This window comes from Rhopilema esculentum, chromosome 10 (assembly GCF_057945365.1).
Source record: "Rhopilema esculentum isolate cy_ngs chromosome 10, ASM5794536v1, whole genome shotgun sequence".
Taxonomy (NCBI): domain Eukaryota; kingdom Metazoa; phylum Cnidaria; class Scyphozoa; order Rhizostomeae; family Rhizostomatidae; genus Rhopilema; species Rhopilema esculentum.
The window spans coordinates 5,103,846-5,121,152 of record NC_142824.1 but is presented as its reverse complement, the minus strand read 5'-3'; the positions used below and the strand labels follow the sequence as shown (position 1 = coordinate 5,121,152).

Below are 17,307 nucleotides of genomic sequence, written 5' to 3'. Positions count from 1 at the left end.
GACAAAAGCAGCAAGATTACTTCAATACACGACATCGACATAGGACAAGAAGTGAAAATCACGAATCAAGAGAAACCCGGTATTGTTGTTGAAAAGAAGTGTCCAAGGCAGTATATAATCAGAAGAGCACTATGCGTTCACTATAACAGGAAACAACAGAAAACAACAAGAAATTAGTACAAACGAGCAGAAACGATAAGGAAATAACATGAAACGATTGTTGTCTTAGCGGAAACGATTAGTCTCCAAAACGAGGCAAGCTTATCATCCACGTGAGAATGGTCAATTCGGAGCTTTCAAGTTTCCATACTGCTCAGCCTGATGACGTAATTAGTTTACCCTAAACCTAACCCTTACCCTAAACCTAACCCTAACCCTAACTCTAACCCTAAACCTAAACCTAAACCTAAACCTAAACCTAAACCTAACCCTTACCCTAACCCTATACTTGAAATAATTAATAATATTAATTTATGACTATTAATCATGCTTATTTATGACTATCAGGTCGAGCAATATGGAAACTAGACAATTCCGGTCAATTCAGGGTTGCCACACGTAGGGATTTCTACCTAGTTTAGGGATTTTCAGAAATTTGTAGAGAAAACCTACGAGATTAAATAAAAAAAGTAGATAGTTTTTTTAAATTGTAGGGATTTCTTTTAGTTTGCGGCCAAACAATCAAATTGCTTTTTTTTATAATCTCGAACATCGACTACCACCTATTTCCCCAGGGCAGTTTCCGAAAAGAGTATCATGAGTCAATAGTTTTCGTACCTTTTTAAACCAGTTGTAAAGAAACAGAAGCAAATTAACTACACCTCCCTCCCTTAAGTACTCGCCGTCAGATAGTTGTTTGTGCTTGTTTCTACTTGTTTCATAGTCGTTTCTACTTGTTTCCTAGTCGTTTCTATTCATTTCCTGTTATAGTAAACACGCAGAACACCAACTTCAGAAGTGAAGCGTAACAGAGTTCACATCATGCCGCTACCACCTTCACCGCCTACAGCAGCAACGACATTGTCAGAGGAAAGTTCGAAGTCAGTTTCTCAAGATGTTCCACCTCTGAAAATTTCAAGCAGACCTAAGAGACTGATTAAGCCTTCTCGTAAGGCTTTTGAGAACATGGCATTATAGTGTTGTGTTAATTTAATAAACATTATAAAGCTTGTACTTGATTTACATGCATATATTGGAATATAATTATTCGCAAAAAACCTGTGTATAAAAGGGGGCTCAGTTGAGGTTAAGAAAATCAAGTCTCAGTGAAATCTAAGTGAGTTCTTTATCGACTTCTCTGAAACACAACAACGGTAATTAAGAGAACATTTGCAAATTTGACAAACTTTGAAAGATTTTCGTTCGCACTGACAATTACAGTGTAATGAATAGGATAACATCACGCTGTCATTAGTGACTTTTGATGGACAACAGTCTACACGCTCTTACATTTGGATGAGGAGCGCTAGCACTTTTTTCTGTCTCAAATGCAGTTTCAGTTAGAAATCGGCAACAAAGCAATCTTATTTTTGCTTTACCGTCGTACAAGCAGTTACAAAACACGCTGGTTTATCAAAGACGCAAAATTAAAAAATCAAGCAGATCCCAAGTGTTTTGGAGTTTCCCTCGGCCCGAAGCATCCTGGTTAAAACACACTTTATACGATGAAAGAATATTGGAAAGCTTGATTCTAAACATTATGCCAAAATTATTAGTTTTATTCTAGAAAAGAGGCGATTGGTTTGCTCGGTTTTGGTTCACCCCTCTTTCAATATTGAGTACACAAGCACAGAATCGCAACTCTGACAGACATGATGGCATGTCTTTCCCGTTTCATGCTGGTTAATCATTGATTTTCATAAAAAGTACTGCTTCGGGGCTCTACGACGGAATATTTGAGGGATTAGTGAAAATCGGGCTGTCTGGTGAAAAACAGATTTTGCCTTTTCGCACTGTACCAATTATACAGTTTCCTAAAAATCTAAGGCCCTATTCGCACTGCATCTAGAAACCTGATAATGCTAATCCCTTATTGTTCTATCTTCAAAGGCGGCAAGGGTTTGTCAGGAAGTAGTTTAATTGGTAGAGTGCGAACAGCAAAATCTGAAATCTGACAAATTGTAACGTTTCGACTAATTCGTCAAAGGTTCCGTCGTAGAGCTCTGGAGCATCACAATCTCATGAAAATCTATGATAACCAGCGGGTGACTCGACGGACATGCCAGAATTATGTTAACACCAATAAAAAAGCCCAGGGTGCTATTTGAAATCATGTCACAATTTAAAAAGGTACAATTTCTTAATGGCAGCCTGCAACGTGTTAGATAACAATACAACATCTCAGAAAACTGCCTAATGCGAACAGAAGTCTGACAAACATTGTCAATCTTGAAAAAGTTTTTTTAATTGGCGTGAGAATATCGGGTTTGACAAACATTATCATACTTGCAGTGCGAATAGGGCCTAATGCTGCCTTTAAAGATAAAACAATAGGCAAAAATTTATAAGGTTTTGATGTTGTAGTGTGAACGGGCCCTAAAACATGAATGGGGCAAGCCGAAGACTTTTTAAGTGTTGTCCGTTGCCTCTCACCGCCATAATAAATTGACAGCAGAATATATACTTAAATCTTTCATAATCAAAATGAGCCAAGAGGGCCTTATATATTGGCCCAATTCTGAGTCCTCTAAACAGCACCCAAATTGTTGAATGTCAGTAGCCATTTACCAAGCTCAAATCTAAAATTGATACCATAAATGATGTATCACCAAAATCTTGATTGAAGGCTAAAGGAGAAAGAGCTTAAAACTAATTTTTAAGCAAATTCTCGATACAATAATAGCTATCGACAAGGTCTGGTTGGACCAATTGTATCATATAAACATGAAATCATTCCTATCAAAAATATATCCTAAAATCTATAAAGATATCAAATCTTATATTCGCTTAAAGATTCATGTGCGTTCAAAGTAAGTACGAGCCACAGCTGACAAAATTTCCAACGAACTTCCAATGAACGCTCAAATCTGTATCAACACTGGATAAAATTGAATTACAAGGAAACCAAGATATCGAAGGCCAATTAATTTAAATGCTTGGTAAAAATACTTAGTAAACAGTAGAGGAACTCATACCTGGCGAGTCATCATTTAGGGCATCGTATACTTAGCTCTGATCCAGTCATCTCGTAGAAGAACGATCAACACTCTTATAATAAGGCTTCACAAAGCAAATTGAGACCCACGCTATGGGCCTATGTTCAACCGAGGGAATAAAAGTGCTTCTAAACCACACACCTTATCCTAGTGCATCAAATCAGAATCCTCACAAGGCCAAACGACTTCTTTGAATTGCACGTTATCATGTAGAGTAGAAACGATAAAACGCGAGTTAGCACGTCACAAGAGACCATCACGAACGGCAGTCAATAACAACGCAGGGTGAGTCAGTAAAAGGAATGGACAACTCAGAAAGGAGAAAGTACGGGCACCAAAGAAGTGTGACTGCGTACAAGGCGGAGGGAGGGGGCTATTCCAAATATAAAAAAATCGCGTATGTACATATCAATGACGCCCTGAATGACCAGTAGGATAATTCAATTAAATCCAACCCAATATACTTCTTGTGTTGTGTCTTCGGTACATAAACATATATTTCCAAGCCAGAATAAATGGGCAAGAAAAATCTATAAGATTTTGTACTATATTCTTGAAATTCTTTAATAATTCTTTATTTTTCTTGTAATTCCCTTCCAATCTTCATTTTCTTCGTTTTACTCCTTATAGACTGGTTCCAATTCCAAGAAATTATAAAACAAGGGGCATTTTTTAGTAGAAGCAGGGATCCAGTTGATTTTGGGTATTTCGACCATGCTGATTACGAATCTCGAGGATCCCAAGCGAAATTAGCTCATTTAAGGGCTTAATTTTCTTATCAAAATGGCTGCCAGTCGAAATCTTTAAAATGCTGTCAAGAAAATCCATGACACTGCATTCAAATAGGATAATCACTAATATTGCTGTTATGAGGACAGAACTTGATAAAATGGTGTACAGCAACATAATCTAAAACAAGGAACTTTTTAAATTTTTCATTACATCCATGCCGTCATTATGATGTCATAATTGAAGAAAATGGCAGAATTTGCCAACTATTGGTAATATCTCAGTTTTAATTATTAAGTCCTTTTATAATGTCTCTAGAATGTATCAAAATGCACCAAAAAGTAAAAACAGAGATATGATTTCCATCTAAGCTTATTATCTATATCGCTTATTCATGATTTATTTACACCAATTTGTCATTGTTTCATTTAAACTCCTAATTACTGGTGCAGATACTCTAAAATGTCTTGAATTTACTTTTAAAGATAAAGAGAACCAACTTCGGCTAGTAAAGTTGATCTATTACATTTTCTGTGATTTACATGACGTCATAAATATGATGACGTGATTAACTTAAAAATTGTTCACGCCATCAAAAATTGAAAAGGTCATGCAACATTTCAAAGGTCTCGTCGAAATCAGTCGAATAGTGGCATTCTCGATGATCTATGATCCTCCGGCAAAAATTATACTCATTGATTTGGTTTTCTAGCTGGTTAGTGTCTACCATTTAAAATAAAATCTTCCAGTTTTATTCAGCCCATTTAATTTTAGGAGAAATGGCAAACTTTCGGCTCTTCATTTTTCGAACTAACGACAAGTTTATCTATGACATTTTCTCAAATGAAATTTTCTCCCAAGTAGTAATCAGGTGAAATCTCAATATTGAATATTCAAGTCGCTGAACACGTTCCTTTTGTATATCCAGTTCTACTATGATGCATTTTTGTGAAGGTCTCTAACGTGTGTCCAAGCTTGAATCTAATCGATTATAGGTCAGTGGAAATCGTTGTTTTCAGCTTTGCTGCATATGCCATACAACTTGCTACATTACAGGCCTTGCGCAAATTAACACTATCTTCTGACTAATCATTCTTAAGAGAAAAAGAACAGTTGTAGTTTCACTTGAAACTTCATTGCTAATTTTTGAGGATTCTTCTCATGTTGATATGCGCAAGGCCTGCAGTGTGAAGCTTGACCCTACATTAAGATTTGAAGGAGTGTCTGATCTGAATCTTAAAGCAAACTAAGCTATATGAGTTTCTGCATCGTATGTTACATCCACAAAAGATCATCTCCAGAAAAGCAGTAAGGATTGCTTCACTGTCATTAGAATCGGCTTTAATCGATCTTCGGAAAGCTCCCATCCGAAAACTGTAGGTGACGATAAGTCTTGATGCGGTGATCCAGCTTGTTTCCATATCATTGCTTGGAAGTGTGCTCTTCTTATATGAAGATGTGCCACATCATTTGTTGGAGGCAATGCCTCGGATTTTATTTTCTTGAAAAATAGAACGTGTTGGGCTTCATTTGTGGTTTGCACCAAAACCATGGCAAAACATTTTTTCTGCTTTCCGCATAACTTTTTCGTTAATACCTCCTTCTTCCATGTTTTACAAGAGTTCATGCGACTCTTTAAAAACTTTCCATGCAGATGCCTTTGTATTCCCAGACAGGTACGAAGTTGTTTCACATCCAGTAAGAGTGTGAAAGGGGATGAGTGCTTGAACAGATCCCCCTAGCGAGGCGTGAAGAATCTCTTTGACTGGGATATATTTCCTCTTCTTTGACGTTCCGGACATCATCCAAAGATCATTGCATCGCATTCGTTCACAGTGGGACACCAGAATGATGAGCATCTCTAGTAGCAACTACTATGCAGTAATTGCAGGTGACATTGATAGCACGAAGGGCAAGTCTGGTGTCTGCTTCTTTATTGTCTGCAATCAAAGACAAGGTATCAGTGTAGTATTTCGATGACTGGGCAAGCAATTCATTGATAAATCCACCAGCTGTAACAATTTCTTTATCTTCAGTTGCTTGGCGAAGCAACTCTTCTGACAGGAATCGTGCAAGATCTGCTTTGTTTTCTGGCAATGCAAAGAAGTTTGACCAGAACTTTGGAAGAGGTACCAAACCGCTCTCTTTAACTCGGCGAACAGGCCGGCTAGTTTTTTTCCGCCTTAGTCTGGTACTAGTTTTGATTGATAGTTGTCTATAGCGGTCAAAAACAACGTCGATTCTCTGGTAGCGTTTACCCATTTGAAGCACTGCTAAATCTCTGGTAGCGTTTACCCATTTGAAGCACTGCTAAATCTCTGGTAGCGTTTACCCATTTGAAACAAAGGTGTCTGCTAAATCACGAAACGAACAGCAACCATTTGGTTTGCCTAATAACACCACTAGAGCCTGACCATCGATGATTAAGCACGCTGTTATTCCATGAAGATCGATACACTCTTGACGATTGATGCTATCCGTTAGCTTGTCAATAAGGACAGACTTGCTTCCAGTCCGAAGAGAACAGTTCATTTCAGTGAGAGATGAGGCGTCAATTCATGAGAAAGCACACTCTTAAGATCAACTTTACGGCTGCCTTCATAAGCAGTGATCAGCCGCATGAGGATATTTCGATCGGCCTTGAAAATCGTCTGCTTCTCCTTGTAGTTTGAATTTATTGGAACTTCATATAGGCTTTGAAAGGTAAGCGCTCTGCATCTTTTTAATGGTTCGTTGAAGGATATCATGGGCTCTGTGTCAGACGGCGTCACTCTGTGCGTGACAAAGCTTAAAATTTGTTGCTGACCAAGATCGGCTGCATGCAACAAAGATTCTTGAATTTCTTTACTTTTTCATTATTTGCTATATTCAACCACTTGCCAGAACTTTATGCGGTTCGGAGGGTCCCTTGGTTATACCTTGAAGTTTTCTGAACGGCAGCCATTTTGAATATGCAAATTAAGCCTTTAAATTAGCGAATTTCACTTGGGATCCGCCAAATTCGTAATCAGCATGGTCGAAATACCCAAAATAAACTGGATCCCAGCTTCTACCCGAAAATGCCTCTTGATCTCTTTTTAAGAACTATTTTAGAGAAATGGAACCAGTCTATTACGAATGCCCATAGACAGGGAATTTTGTAGAAAGCACTAGCAAACTGTCTAGCCTTAAATTTTATTTCACATTCAAACTAAATCGATCATTGAGATTTCTAATCAAAGTCACCACCGATCAAAAAAGTAATCACCGGAAGTTACTTGTTTTGGATGACGTCATCAAAAAATGATAAAAATTCTTTGAAAATCAGCTAAGGACTTGACCTCAAATTTTCTTACATTCTTGCACTAAAATTATTTTGAGCGGAAGTCAAACTTTTTAATCTAAGGCATTTCCTTTGCCATGTTTTGTCTAGTTTTTGACAAATTAAACTAAACTTTATGGCATTTTATGGCGAAGAAATAGCGAAGGTAGGCTAGTCATCGGATGAACGAGATGGTGTTGAAAGCGGGACGTTCGCCCTTGATTGGCAAAGGTAGAAAGAAAGCACAATAATGGAATGATTAAAGATTGCAACTTGAGCAAATCTAATTGAGCGCTTGATGTTGCTCAGGAATCTGGCGGTAGTGAGGATATAGTAAATGGGTGTTTAACCAAAGGGTTGCTGTAGAAAATTAAACAAAGCGGGTAAAAATTTCCTTTTAATGCTTAAATACATTAAAAGGCTACCAGTTTTTACGGGGGCGGTGCTATGTACGTTTTGAATCTGGGTGTTCTATTGCGCATACTTTTTGAAGACCAAACTTTTCTGACCACTGGTTTATGTTTGACAGTAGAAAATGTCTTTCAGTACGAAATCGCACTGTAAATTACAAATTGATTAAACTTGCCAAGAGGAAAGGCTTTCTTTGATCTTATCAGCAAGGAGACACAAAAAGGGAAAATACAAAAAATTATAATGCATTCATATTTATAAAAAAGTAAGCAATTTATAGGCTAAAAATTGAGTTACAGAAACATTTAAAAACGCTAAGGCAACATAATAAGTACCGTTAATTGTTAATTCATCTTTAGTGTAGAACTAACTTAAGCTCAAATTTATTGATTGATTGTGTCCAAAAAATTGATGAGTTCAATCTTCTTGGGTGAGGTCAGCATTTCAAGTAAATCATACAGATGTAATTCTTCAAACGGTTGGGTACAGGCCATTTTAGACAAATAACAGTGTGTGACTATATTCCTTGTCAATGTTGGTGTTTACAACTTCCATATCATATATGCTAGTGCTCAATTGACTAGAAAAACCTGAAAACATGCTCGTTAAGCAACGATACTATATCATAAGATGTTTTATTGTTGTTTCAAACTCCAACTGAATCTATTGGGCTTTATCTGACCTAGGGAAAGTTTTCATGGAGCTCACGTATAGTGCATCTACAGTATTCGTTAGTTTTGTAAAATTATCTGCAAACTCTACATACGAAATTACAAAAAAGGCTAAAAAACTGATTATTGCATTAATTACGAATGGTATGTTCATGAAAATTGTTAGGCAAAAAACCTAAAACAACACTAAATAGCAAAAATTCCAGTATTAATACTGCTTCGTCAAAAGTGCAAACATTTAGCAAAATTCAATTACAGGTAGCAAAATTATATAAAAATATTGCAAGGTACATTGTTCACAATACAAATTCTAAAAAAATTAAAAAATTAGCTGATAATTTACAGTTGTTTGTTATTTTCTTTGAATAAGAGAAAATTCTATTTATTCTGAAATTTCGTAAAAGTAAGATGGGGAAACTCGGCCGAGTTGCTCTTTACCCGTTATTGGCGGATTGGCACCTTCAGGTGCAGCCTGAGCTCGCATGGTTTTGTTTCTCTCAAAGGTGATCTCAGCTCTCGGAGGTGGAAATTCTGGTTCCCTGGAACAAAATAGAAAGCTCATTATAAGCAAAACCATTTCTTTAAAACGAAATATTGTACAACACCAAAGGCGTGGCAGTTTAATACACCTAAATAGAAAATGGCCTTTGTAGGCCAGTAATTTTGTTGAGAGCCCAGTAACTTAGGATTTTGAAGCGAATGCTAACTTATCTTTAATTTCCATTTCATATGAGCATTTCATATGTTCTTGCCTATAATTCTATAATTTCATATGGGCATTATTTGCAAAGACCTGTTCCCAATCCGGAAATGATTTTTTGCCTGATTCTTGTGAGAACATGCTACCTGATAGACTTGGAGAGGTTGGGACTACAAATTAAATATCATTTCGGTACAAAAATTCACAAATAACCAAACGTCTTTGACTGGTAGGAATGAAGTATTTGTATTTGTTTTTATTCAGCACCCGAAAAGAGTTTTTTAGCACCCCGAGGTGCTATGCTTATCGAGCAGTATCCTGGTCCTTCTTTTGATTATTTCCGTGCCTAGAATCATAGAGAGCTGGCAACTTGTCACACTCTTGGTGAAAGCTGTATAATGTCCCGAACCACAGTTCTTTTGATCTATAGTCAGCGACGCTAACCATTAAGCCATCCTCGTAACAATTTTTGAATAAATAGGAAATGACTTCAAAGTGTGGACAAAACGAGACTTTCTAGCAAAAACTAATCTGCTTTTCCTCTCTCTAGTTGGCATTTCTAAATCCAAGGCATTTCTAAATATTTACAGGACTCTCTTAGCACCGAACTGTTTCCATAAAGAAAAAAACAATTTTTCCCTAAAGCAGGCTGGAATGACCATTTCTGGGTGCTTGTTTAAAATTTGCACAATTTTGACAAGTTTGTATCCTATGATCCTATACTAAAACCGATGGATACATTTCGAATTCTTAAAAAGGCAAGGTCTAAATCCTCTGTAATTTTGTCCTTCTCTTGGTGTTCCTTTTGGATGGTGAATTTGCCGTATGCCTATAAGTTATGAATATATTTCTAGCAATATTTTAGCTTGATTCCATTTAAATATTAACAAACAATATAAAAACACCATTTAAAAGTAGCAATCGAAGCTGTTCCTCTAAGTATGAATAAGCCATTTTTCATTTTGTACACACTTAACTTGTGAAGTTCCTCTCATGGCCGAATACTTCGGAATTTTGTTCAGAAATTAAATATCAAATAGATTGATAAAGAAACCTACCCTGCCTTATTATTTCTTCGTCTTCTGACAATGATTATGATCAGGAAGATCAAGAGGAGTAAGAAGAGCAGAACCACGGACAAAACAATGGCCAAAACCTTGTAGTCTGCAAGAAAAAAATGAAATTTGCACTTCATATTGGCGAAGACTGGACAAAAATTTAAAAAGTCCAAAGAAAATAAAAAGCGTTGAACTGAGATCTCTTGTTAAATTTAGAGAACTGAAATGATCCATATTTGAAATAATAAATGATAGGCAAACAGCATGAAAAAGCTTTGCATTTGTGCAATTAATATCATTAACAAAATATTGTTCTATAAATTTGATTTTAAGTTTCATTGGTGGGTACTTGTAGTTTGACAAAATGCTGCCTACCCTTGTCTTCCTTTGTGCAAGAAAAGCCATTGCCTGTGTATCCCGACTTGCAGGCGCAAGTGTAAGAGCCGTAGGTGTTTTTACAATTTGCATTTGTGTGGCATTGGTGTGTTCCGAGGTCACATTCGTTTTGATCTGCAGGTAAGAAGATTGAGCATAATTTCGTCAATAAGGAACTGATTTGCAATTGCTACTTTACAGCTGAACCGTGCTAGGCCAAAAATGTCCTTTGTCATTTCCTGAAAAGTCTTGAAAATCCATTATTATGAAAATTAACAGTTGAACAGAAACATAGCCATCACTCCATTGCTGCAAGGTATATCGGAACCTGGGAACAAGCTTGCAAGAAAATTTGATAAATAATGACAGAAAAAATTGTTAAGCATGTTAAAATTAGATGAAACGTAATTAAATTTTAGGTATTTCAGCAAAGATTACAGCAAAGAATACACTGCCCTTGAAAATCCTTATTAGTGTTTTTTTCCAATATTTGCGAAACTATTTTAGGCAATATCGCCATCCTGCAGAATTTTTTTATTTGATAGGTCTCAAAATCCTTGGAGCCACATACCATAAATTCCAAATGCTATTATCTAATGCTATTATCTAACACTCTTCCTAACCGGAAAGCAATCGAATGAAACAAGAAACTGAAAAAGAAACACGATCTTTATGTGAGGTAAAATCCTTTCTATTTACCTTGAACGAAAACCTTATCTACAGAGGCTCCTCCTAGTGTTCCATTGACCGCATCAGAGATGGATTTTTCTATCTCTGCAGGAGTCTCTGTCGGTGTTGTTGAAAATTCTATCGTGAAGTTAACGATCAAGCTGCCAGTCCTGTTGAAAAAAATTAGTTGAAAGGGTGACACTTAAATAAAAACTCATAACTAACAAGCCGAAATCAATGTGAAATTCGAATATCTATTCTTCTCTGAGAGAAAAAACAAGATATTAATTCTAGAAAACATTGCCTTTTGCCAATACCCATCATCGAATGTGCATCCCGGGGGCCTATTAATTCAGAAAATAAGATGCGGGCTTTTTCAAAGAGGGTGGGGGATGGGGCCAATTCTAAGATTTACGTTTTAAAGCATCGTACGTTTTCTGAGCTATGTCATCAGGAGGTCGAAAATTTGTTCTTTTTTATATTCTTAGTAACAAAAACAGAGCTGCAAAAGGTATTCAGTTATAGATCGTGATCATGGTTGAATTAAGCTAAAATCTAGCTGTTACAACGAATTTTTATGAAACTAACTTTGCTAACTGTACTTATAAGTTGTGGAAAAGCCTTTTATCAGTTGTTGATATGGAGAAACGTAGAAGTTGGACTTACACAAAACCGTTAACAGTTACAGACATGACGTCATTCCTTTTTGCCTTTATTTTCCTGTTTAGCTTTAAAAAAGAAAAATGCAAGAAAATTAGCTCAATTGAAGAACAATCGAATATATACGTTATATTCTCATTAAATTGTTTTTATTGCTTTAATATTATAAGCAGATAGGCAGGCTCTTTCGATTTTGTAAGGTTATTACCATAAAATTCAAAACGTTTCCAGAAAGCATTTTTTGAGATTAGATATCATCGTTACATATCATATTATAGAATGTGTTTTGTGTGCAACGTACTTCAAGCGTAAGGGTATTGTTAAGTTCCTTGTAAAGAGCTGATGATGGATCGGCAAGATCGTTCTTCACTTTATCGTCAGTCGTGTTGATAATCCTTCCATTAAGAACCGGATTCGGTATGGTCGCAAAAGCTTTTAGTTGTGATTTTGCTGGAAAAAGAACGAATCGACGGCATAAAGTTTTGGAACGATACAGGATCACCCATGAAAATGATCATTATAATGTATAAAAAGGAATTATAATACGATCCACAAGCAGTCTACCATTAGAATGTCTGGCACATGCCATTATAAGCTAGTCATGTAACATGTTGGTACAAACAACAGGATACCACAATGGCAGTTAAAAGATGATGAAGCTACCCCGTTTAATATTCTAATATTTTGTATTTGTTTCTAACTAGCATCCTGAGGTAGTTTTTAAGATACTGAGTAGGTTTTGCTTATCGAGAAATGGCCTGGTCGTTCCTCTTGATGCGACCACACCACGTGATTCCTACGCCTGGAATTACAGAGAGCTGCCGACTCTCCCCACTTTTGGTGAAAGTTCGGTCATGACAGGGACTTGAACCATGGACCCTTGGGTCTGTAGTCAGCGCCTCTAACAACTGAGCCATCCTCGCACTAGAGTTCAACATAATGCTGAATTTTCATAAAAACAAATCATAGATTCAATAGCAAAGAAAGATGATACATACCTTTAACAACCGTTTCAGCTGGAAAAAAATAAAATGACTTAGACAGGTACAAAAACTCAGCGATGAAAAATATGAAAGTACTTTGCAGATGAACAATCATAATATTTTACTTAGAGAATCAATGCCATAGCGAAGAAACCAAAGTTTTACTCAAATTACAAATCCGAGGCTTAGATGAGAAATGATTAAGTGTACATTTGGTTTAGGTAAGAATACTGTAACAATATCAGGATCTCTTTGATTTATCTACAAAATCTTTTGCAATTAGGGGGAGGCTCTGGTAAATCACTTCTAAATGTATTGAAAAATAATTAAAATCACACCACTTTATTGTGTGAAATGCCAGGTTGTTTAAAAGATGAAAAAAATACTAGGTGCAAATTCCATTGTTGATTGACAAGGCTCAGTATTTGAACATCTTTGACAAGATGCTTTCAATAAAATTGCGTATATGCTCTCAAATATATAAACATATCTTACCAACACATTTCGTTCCACTTCCAACATAACCACTGTTGCAAGCACACGAGAAAGACCCCGCGGTGTTGGTGCATGCAGCATTTGCATCACAGTTATGCGTCCCTGAAGTACATTCGTTTATATCTAAAAGATACAAAAATGAAACGCATAAAAATTTATAGAGAGTACAAAAGAAAAATATTATTTGGGTAATTGATCAAGACGGTCTAAAAAGACTATCTATAAAATAATATATCTCACCAGTACAAGCCGTTCCATTTCCTGAAAAACCAGTTTTGCAAACACACGAGAAGGAGCCTGCAGAATTGGTGCATTTTGCGTTTGCATCACAGTTATGCAGATTGGCCACACACTCATCAATATCTAAAAGTAAGTAAAGAGTAAAGACAGATAATCACCACATCAACATTGAAAGTTGATAATTCATAGAGAGTTAAATTAGGCATTTTTATCATGAGCAAAAGAGGAGAGATAACAATAGTGATTAAAAATAAACAAATGCTTGAAATATTGGCAACAAAAACGAAGGGATGATATGACACAAAAAGGCCATACCTGCGCATATCTTGCCGGTTCCTCCGTAGCCAGGTTTGCAACTACAAGTGAATGAGCCAGCTGTATTTTGACAGTTTGCTAGCACGTGGCAGTTGTGCGTCCCCAGCGTACATTCGTCGTTATCTAAATTGAAGAAAAACGAGAAAGATTAGCAACATAACCTAGCAAATTGAAGGCAAAACCCTCCAGTAAGATACAGTAAAATTCCAGTTGCTTCGTTCGTAAAAAAATGACAGGAAAAAATGTAACACAACTAACCAAAACAAGAAGTTCCATTTCCAGTGAATCCGCTCTTGCAAGCGCAGGCGAAGGAGCCTTGGGTATTTGCACATAGGCCGTTTGTGTGACAATTATGGGTTCCAAGTGTACATTCATTGTTGTCTTAATAAATAAAACAACACCCGTTAAGTAGATGATAAACAGGCATAATGGAGCAGAAAGAGGAAAATTTTTGATTAAATTAAGGCGCACAACAAATAATTCAACAAGTCAACTTACCAGAACATGTAGTTCCACTTCCTGTAAATCCGCTCTTACAAGCACAGGTGAAAGACCCTTCTGTGTTGGAACATGTTGCATTTGAGTGACAATTATGGGTTCCAAGAGTACATTCGTTTTTGTCTAGAGTAAAATATTGCTTTAAGAGATACTGCTAATGGCATTCTTTATCTTCAGCAAACAAATTACCAGACATTGTCTTTTCAAAATAAAAAGGAAAAAACATAATGAATACATATTTACCTGTACATGTCAATCCATTTCCATTGTAACCTGGTTTGCAAGCACAAGTAAATGATCCGTCTGTGTTAGTACATGTTGCCCCTGAGTGGCAGTTATGTGTTCCAAGTGCACATTCATCAATATCTAGATTAGATAGATATTAGAATTATCATATCAAACATGGAAATGATATAAAAGCAAGAAACGAAAAAAGAGGCCGAAGAGGTACATGATAATTTCATAATTTCAGAAAAAAATAATTTCAGCTTTACCGGAGCACTTTATTCCAGTTCCTGTAAATCCACTGTCACAAGCACAGGCGAACGAGCCATCTGTGTTGGTACATGTTGCTTTGGAATGACAATTATGGGTTCCAAGTGTACATTCATTGTTGTCTACATAGAGCAAATCAGATGCATAAGTAACAGTTCCATAGCAATGATTATAAACAAGAGCAGGAAGCACAAATTGACCAAAAAACAATACATGGAAACAACTAGTAGCGCAATCCAAAACGCAACATACCAGAACAAGTGGTTCCATTTCCTGTAAATCCACTGTTGCAAGCACAGGTGAAAGAGCCTTTCGTGTTGGTACAAGTTGCATTTGAGTGACAATTATGGGTTCCAACAGGACATTCGTTATTATCTAGAAAAAAAGGGCTACCATTAAACGACTTAAAACAGGTGGGAAATTTTTCTGCTGCCTTATTTATGCTGCCGTTCTGTTTGGCAAGTTTTCCATAGTTTTCCTAATTATGATTGGTCTATGTGCAGATGATCAGCAAATATTATTTGTCGATATGTTTCAAGAAATGCTGACGATCTACACAGACGTTGCCATCAGAGTTAAAGCTAGGAAAAATATGAAGGAAACCTACCAGAACAGGAGACTCCGTTTCCTGTAAAACCACTCTTGCAAGCACACACAAAGGATCCTGCGGTATTGCTACAGGTTGCATTGGCGTGACAGTTATGGGCTCCAAGTGTACATTCATTGATATCTTAAAGAGAAAATAGGATTCTTAAGCAAATATCTAACATGCATGATAATTCTGTAGATGAGCAGGAGAAATATGTTAAAGGCTCTTGCAAAACCGAGTTTCTTAACAGCACTTGTCTTGAGAAAATCATTACGTTTTGTAATTTCATGCAGTACGATAGTAGGCTGGTCTTATAAAAGACAGTTGCAAAGCGGAGCACAAAAGCATTTTACAAGAACTAGGAGAAAAAGAAATCCTTTAAAAAAAAATTACCAGAACATGTGGTTCCACTTCCTGTAAATCCACTGTTGCAAGCACAAGTGAAAGATCCTTCTGTGTTCGTGCATGTCGCACTCAAGTGACAATTATGTGTTCCAAGTGTACATTCATTGTTGTCTTAATAAAGAAAATAAATGGGATTCATAAATAAATAATAGAGAAATATAAAGTATTTAAAAAAGAGGGGAAAGGTGCATTTTTTATAATAATGAAGAAAATAAGCAATGCATTTGATAAGGCAGCTTACCAGAACATGTGGTTCCACTTCCTGTAAATCCATTGTTGCAAGCACAAGTGAAAGAGCCTTCTGTGTTGGCACAAGTTGCATTTGAATGACAATTATGGGTGCCAAGAGTACATTCGTCGTTGTCTGAATGAAAAATAAAAAATTAGTGTCTAAATGCAAAGAAGGGATAAATCTCGTGAAGAAGGGGGGAAGTGGAATTGCAAAAAAGCAAAGAAAGGAAAAAGAAACATTTTAAGCAAAGCAACTCACCAGAACATGTGGTTCCACTTCCTGTAAATCCACTGTTGCAAGCACAAGTAAAAGATCCTACTGTATTGGTACATGTTGCATTTGAGTGACAATTATGGCTGCCAAGAGTACATTCGTCGTTGTCTGAAAGAAAAAGTAGAAATTAGGGTGCAAATGCTAAATAGGGATAAAACTTGTGAAGAATAAGGGAAGAGGAAATGAAAATAAAAAAGAAGAGAACAAGGAGCATTTAAGGCAAAGCAACGTACCAGAACATGTGGTTCCACTTCCAGTGAATCCATTCTTGCAAGCACAAGTGAAAGAGCCTACTGTGTTGGTACATGTTGCATTTGAGTGACAATTATGGGTTCCGAGTGTACATTCATTGTTATCTTAAGAAAGAAGGTCGAATACGTGTATAAATGTTGAATAAAGGTAAACAAATGTGGAATAAAGTCATAAAGAGAGGGAGACAAAATCGATTTTATAAATAATTGGATTGGAACAGGAAACACATTCAAAAAGAGCAATTACCAGAACATGTGGTTCCACTTCCTGTGAATCCATTGTTGCAAGCACAAGTGAAAGAGCCTTCTGTGTTGGTACATGTTGCATTTGAATGACAATTATGGGTTCCAAGTACACATTCATTGTTGTCTTAATAAAAAAATTCAGAGCGGTAAATAAAGGTTTAATAGGAATAAAAATTACAAAAAAATTAGTGATAGGTTCATTTTTCTTATAAACAGGAAAAGAGAGGAAACAAATTCGACAAGGAAACTCACCAGAACACGTTGTTCCGTCTCCTGTAAATCCACTCTTACAGGCACAGGTGAAAGAGCCTTTGGTGTTTGTACAAGTTGCATTTGAGTGACAGTTATGGGTTCCAACAGGACATTCGTTGAAATCTAGAAAAATTATTCAGCAGTGAAGAACTGAAAATAGATTACCAAATTAATATCTCCCTCTTTGATAAGTTTTTATTTTGGCGAATCGCTCACAGTTCTCTTATCAAAATGCCTTTAACACTGCAGTTGAAGCATTTACCATGTCCTGTGTCGACCTCTAAGCTGCAAAAAATTTTCTAAA

The 17,307-nt window shown here is 36.4% G+C and overlaps 2 protein-coding genes across 2 annotated transcripts in view; both read right to left on the bottom strand.

Annotated features, from left to right (window-relative positions):
• Positions 1-5,714: 5,714 nt before the first annotated feature.
• LOC148959241 (uncharacterized) lies at positions 5,715-7,706 on the bottom strand. The gene has a single exon (XM_089110818.1). It carries the CDS (start codon positions 6,144-6,146, stop codon positions 5,715-5,717), a length of 432 nt encoding a protein of 143 aa, XP_088966944.1. The 5' UTR covers positions 6,147-7,706.
• Positions 7,707-7,834: 128 nt separating this feature from the next.
• Positions 7,835-17,307, bottom strand: part of LOC135686902 (uncharacterized) — a 156,789-nt gene continuing 147,316 nt past the window's right edge. Inside the window, exons 88-109 of the mRNA XM_089110652.1 lie at positions 17,004-17,126; positions 16,753-16,875; positions 16,488-16,610; positions 16,240-16,362; positions 15,991-16,113; positions 15,738-15,860; positions 15,363-15,485; positions 15,008-15,130; positions 14,755-14,877; positions 14,504-14,626; positions 14,261-14,383; positions 14,021-14,143; positions 13,763-13,885; positions 13,448-13,570; positions 13,208-13,330; positions 12,728-12,745; positions 12,031-12,179; positions 11,736-11,797; positions 11,100-11,239; positions 10,401-10,535; positions 10,026-10,131; positions 7,835-8,806 (exon numbers count right to left, since the gene is read on the bottom strand). Of these exons, the coding sequence (XP_088966778.1) occupies positions 8,650-8,806; positions 10,026-10,131; positions 10,401-10,535; positions 11,100-11,239; positions 11,736-11,797; positions 12,031-12,179; positions 12,728-12,745; positions 13,208-13,330; positions 13,448-13,570; positions 13,763-13,885; positions 14,021-14,143; positions 14,261-14,383; positions 14,504-14,626; positions 14,755-14,877; positions 15,008-15,130; positions 15,363-15,485; positions 15,738-15,860; positions 15,991-16,113; positions 16,240-16,362; positions 16,488-16,610; positions 16,753-16,875; positions 17,004-17,126 (2,612 nt within the window). The 3' untranslated portion in view covers positions 7,835-8,649. The remainder of the gene's footprint in view (positions 8,807-10,025; positions 10,132-10,400; positions 10,536-11,099; positions 11,240-11,735; positions 11,798-12,030; positions 12,180-12,727; positions 12,746-13,207; positions 13,331-13,447; positions 13,571-13,762; positions 13,886-14,020; positions 14,144-14,260; positions 14,384-14,503; positions 14,627-14,754; positions 14,878-15,007; positions 15,131-15,362; positions 15,486-15,737; positions 15,861-15,990; positions 16,114-16,239; positions 16,363-16,487; positions 16,611-16,752; positions 16,876-17,003; positions 17,127-17,307) is intronic.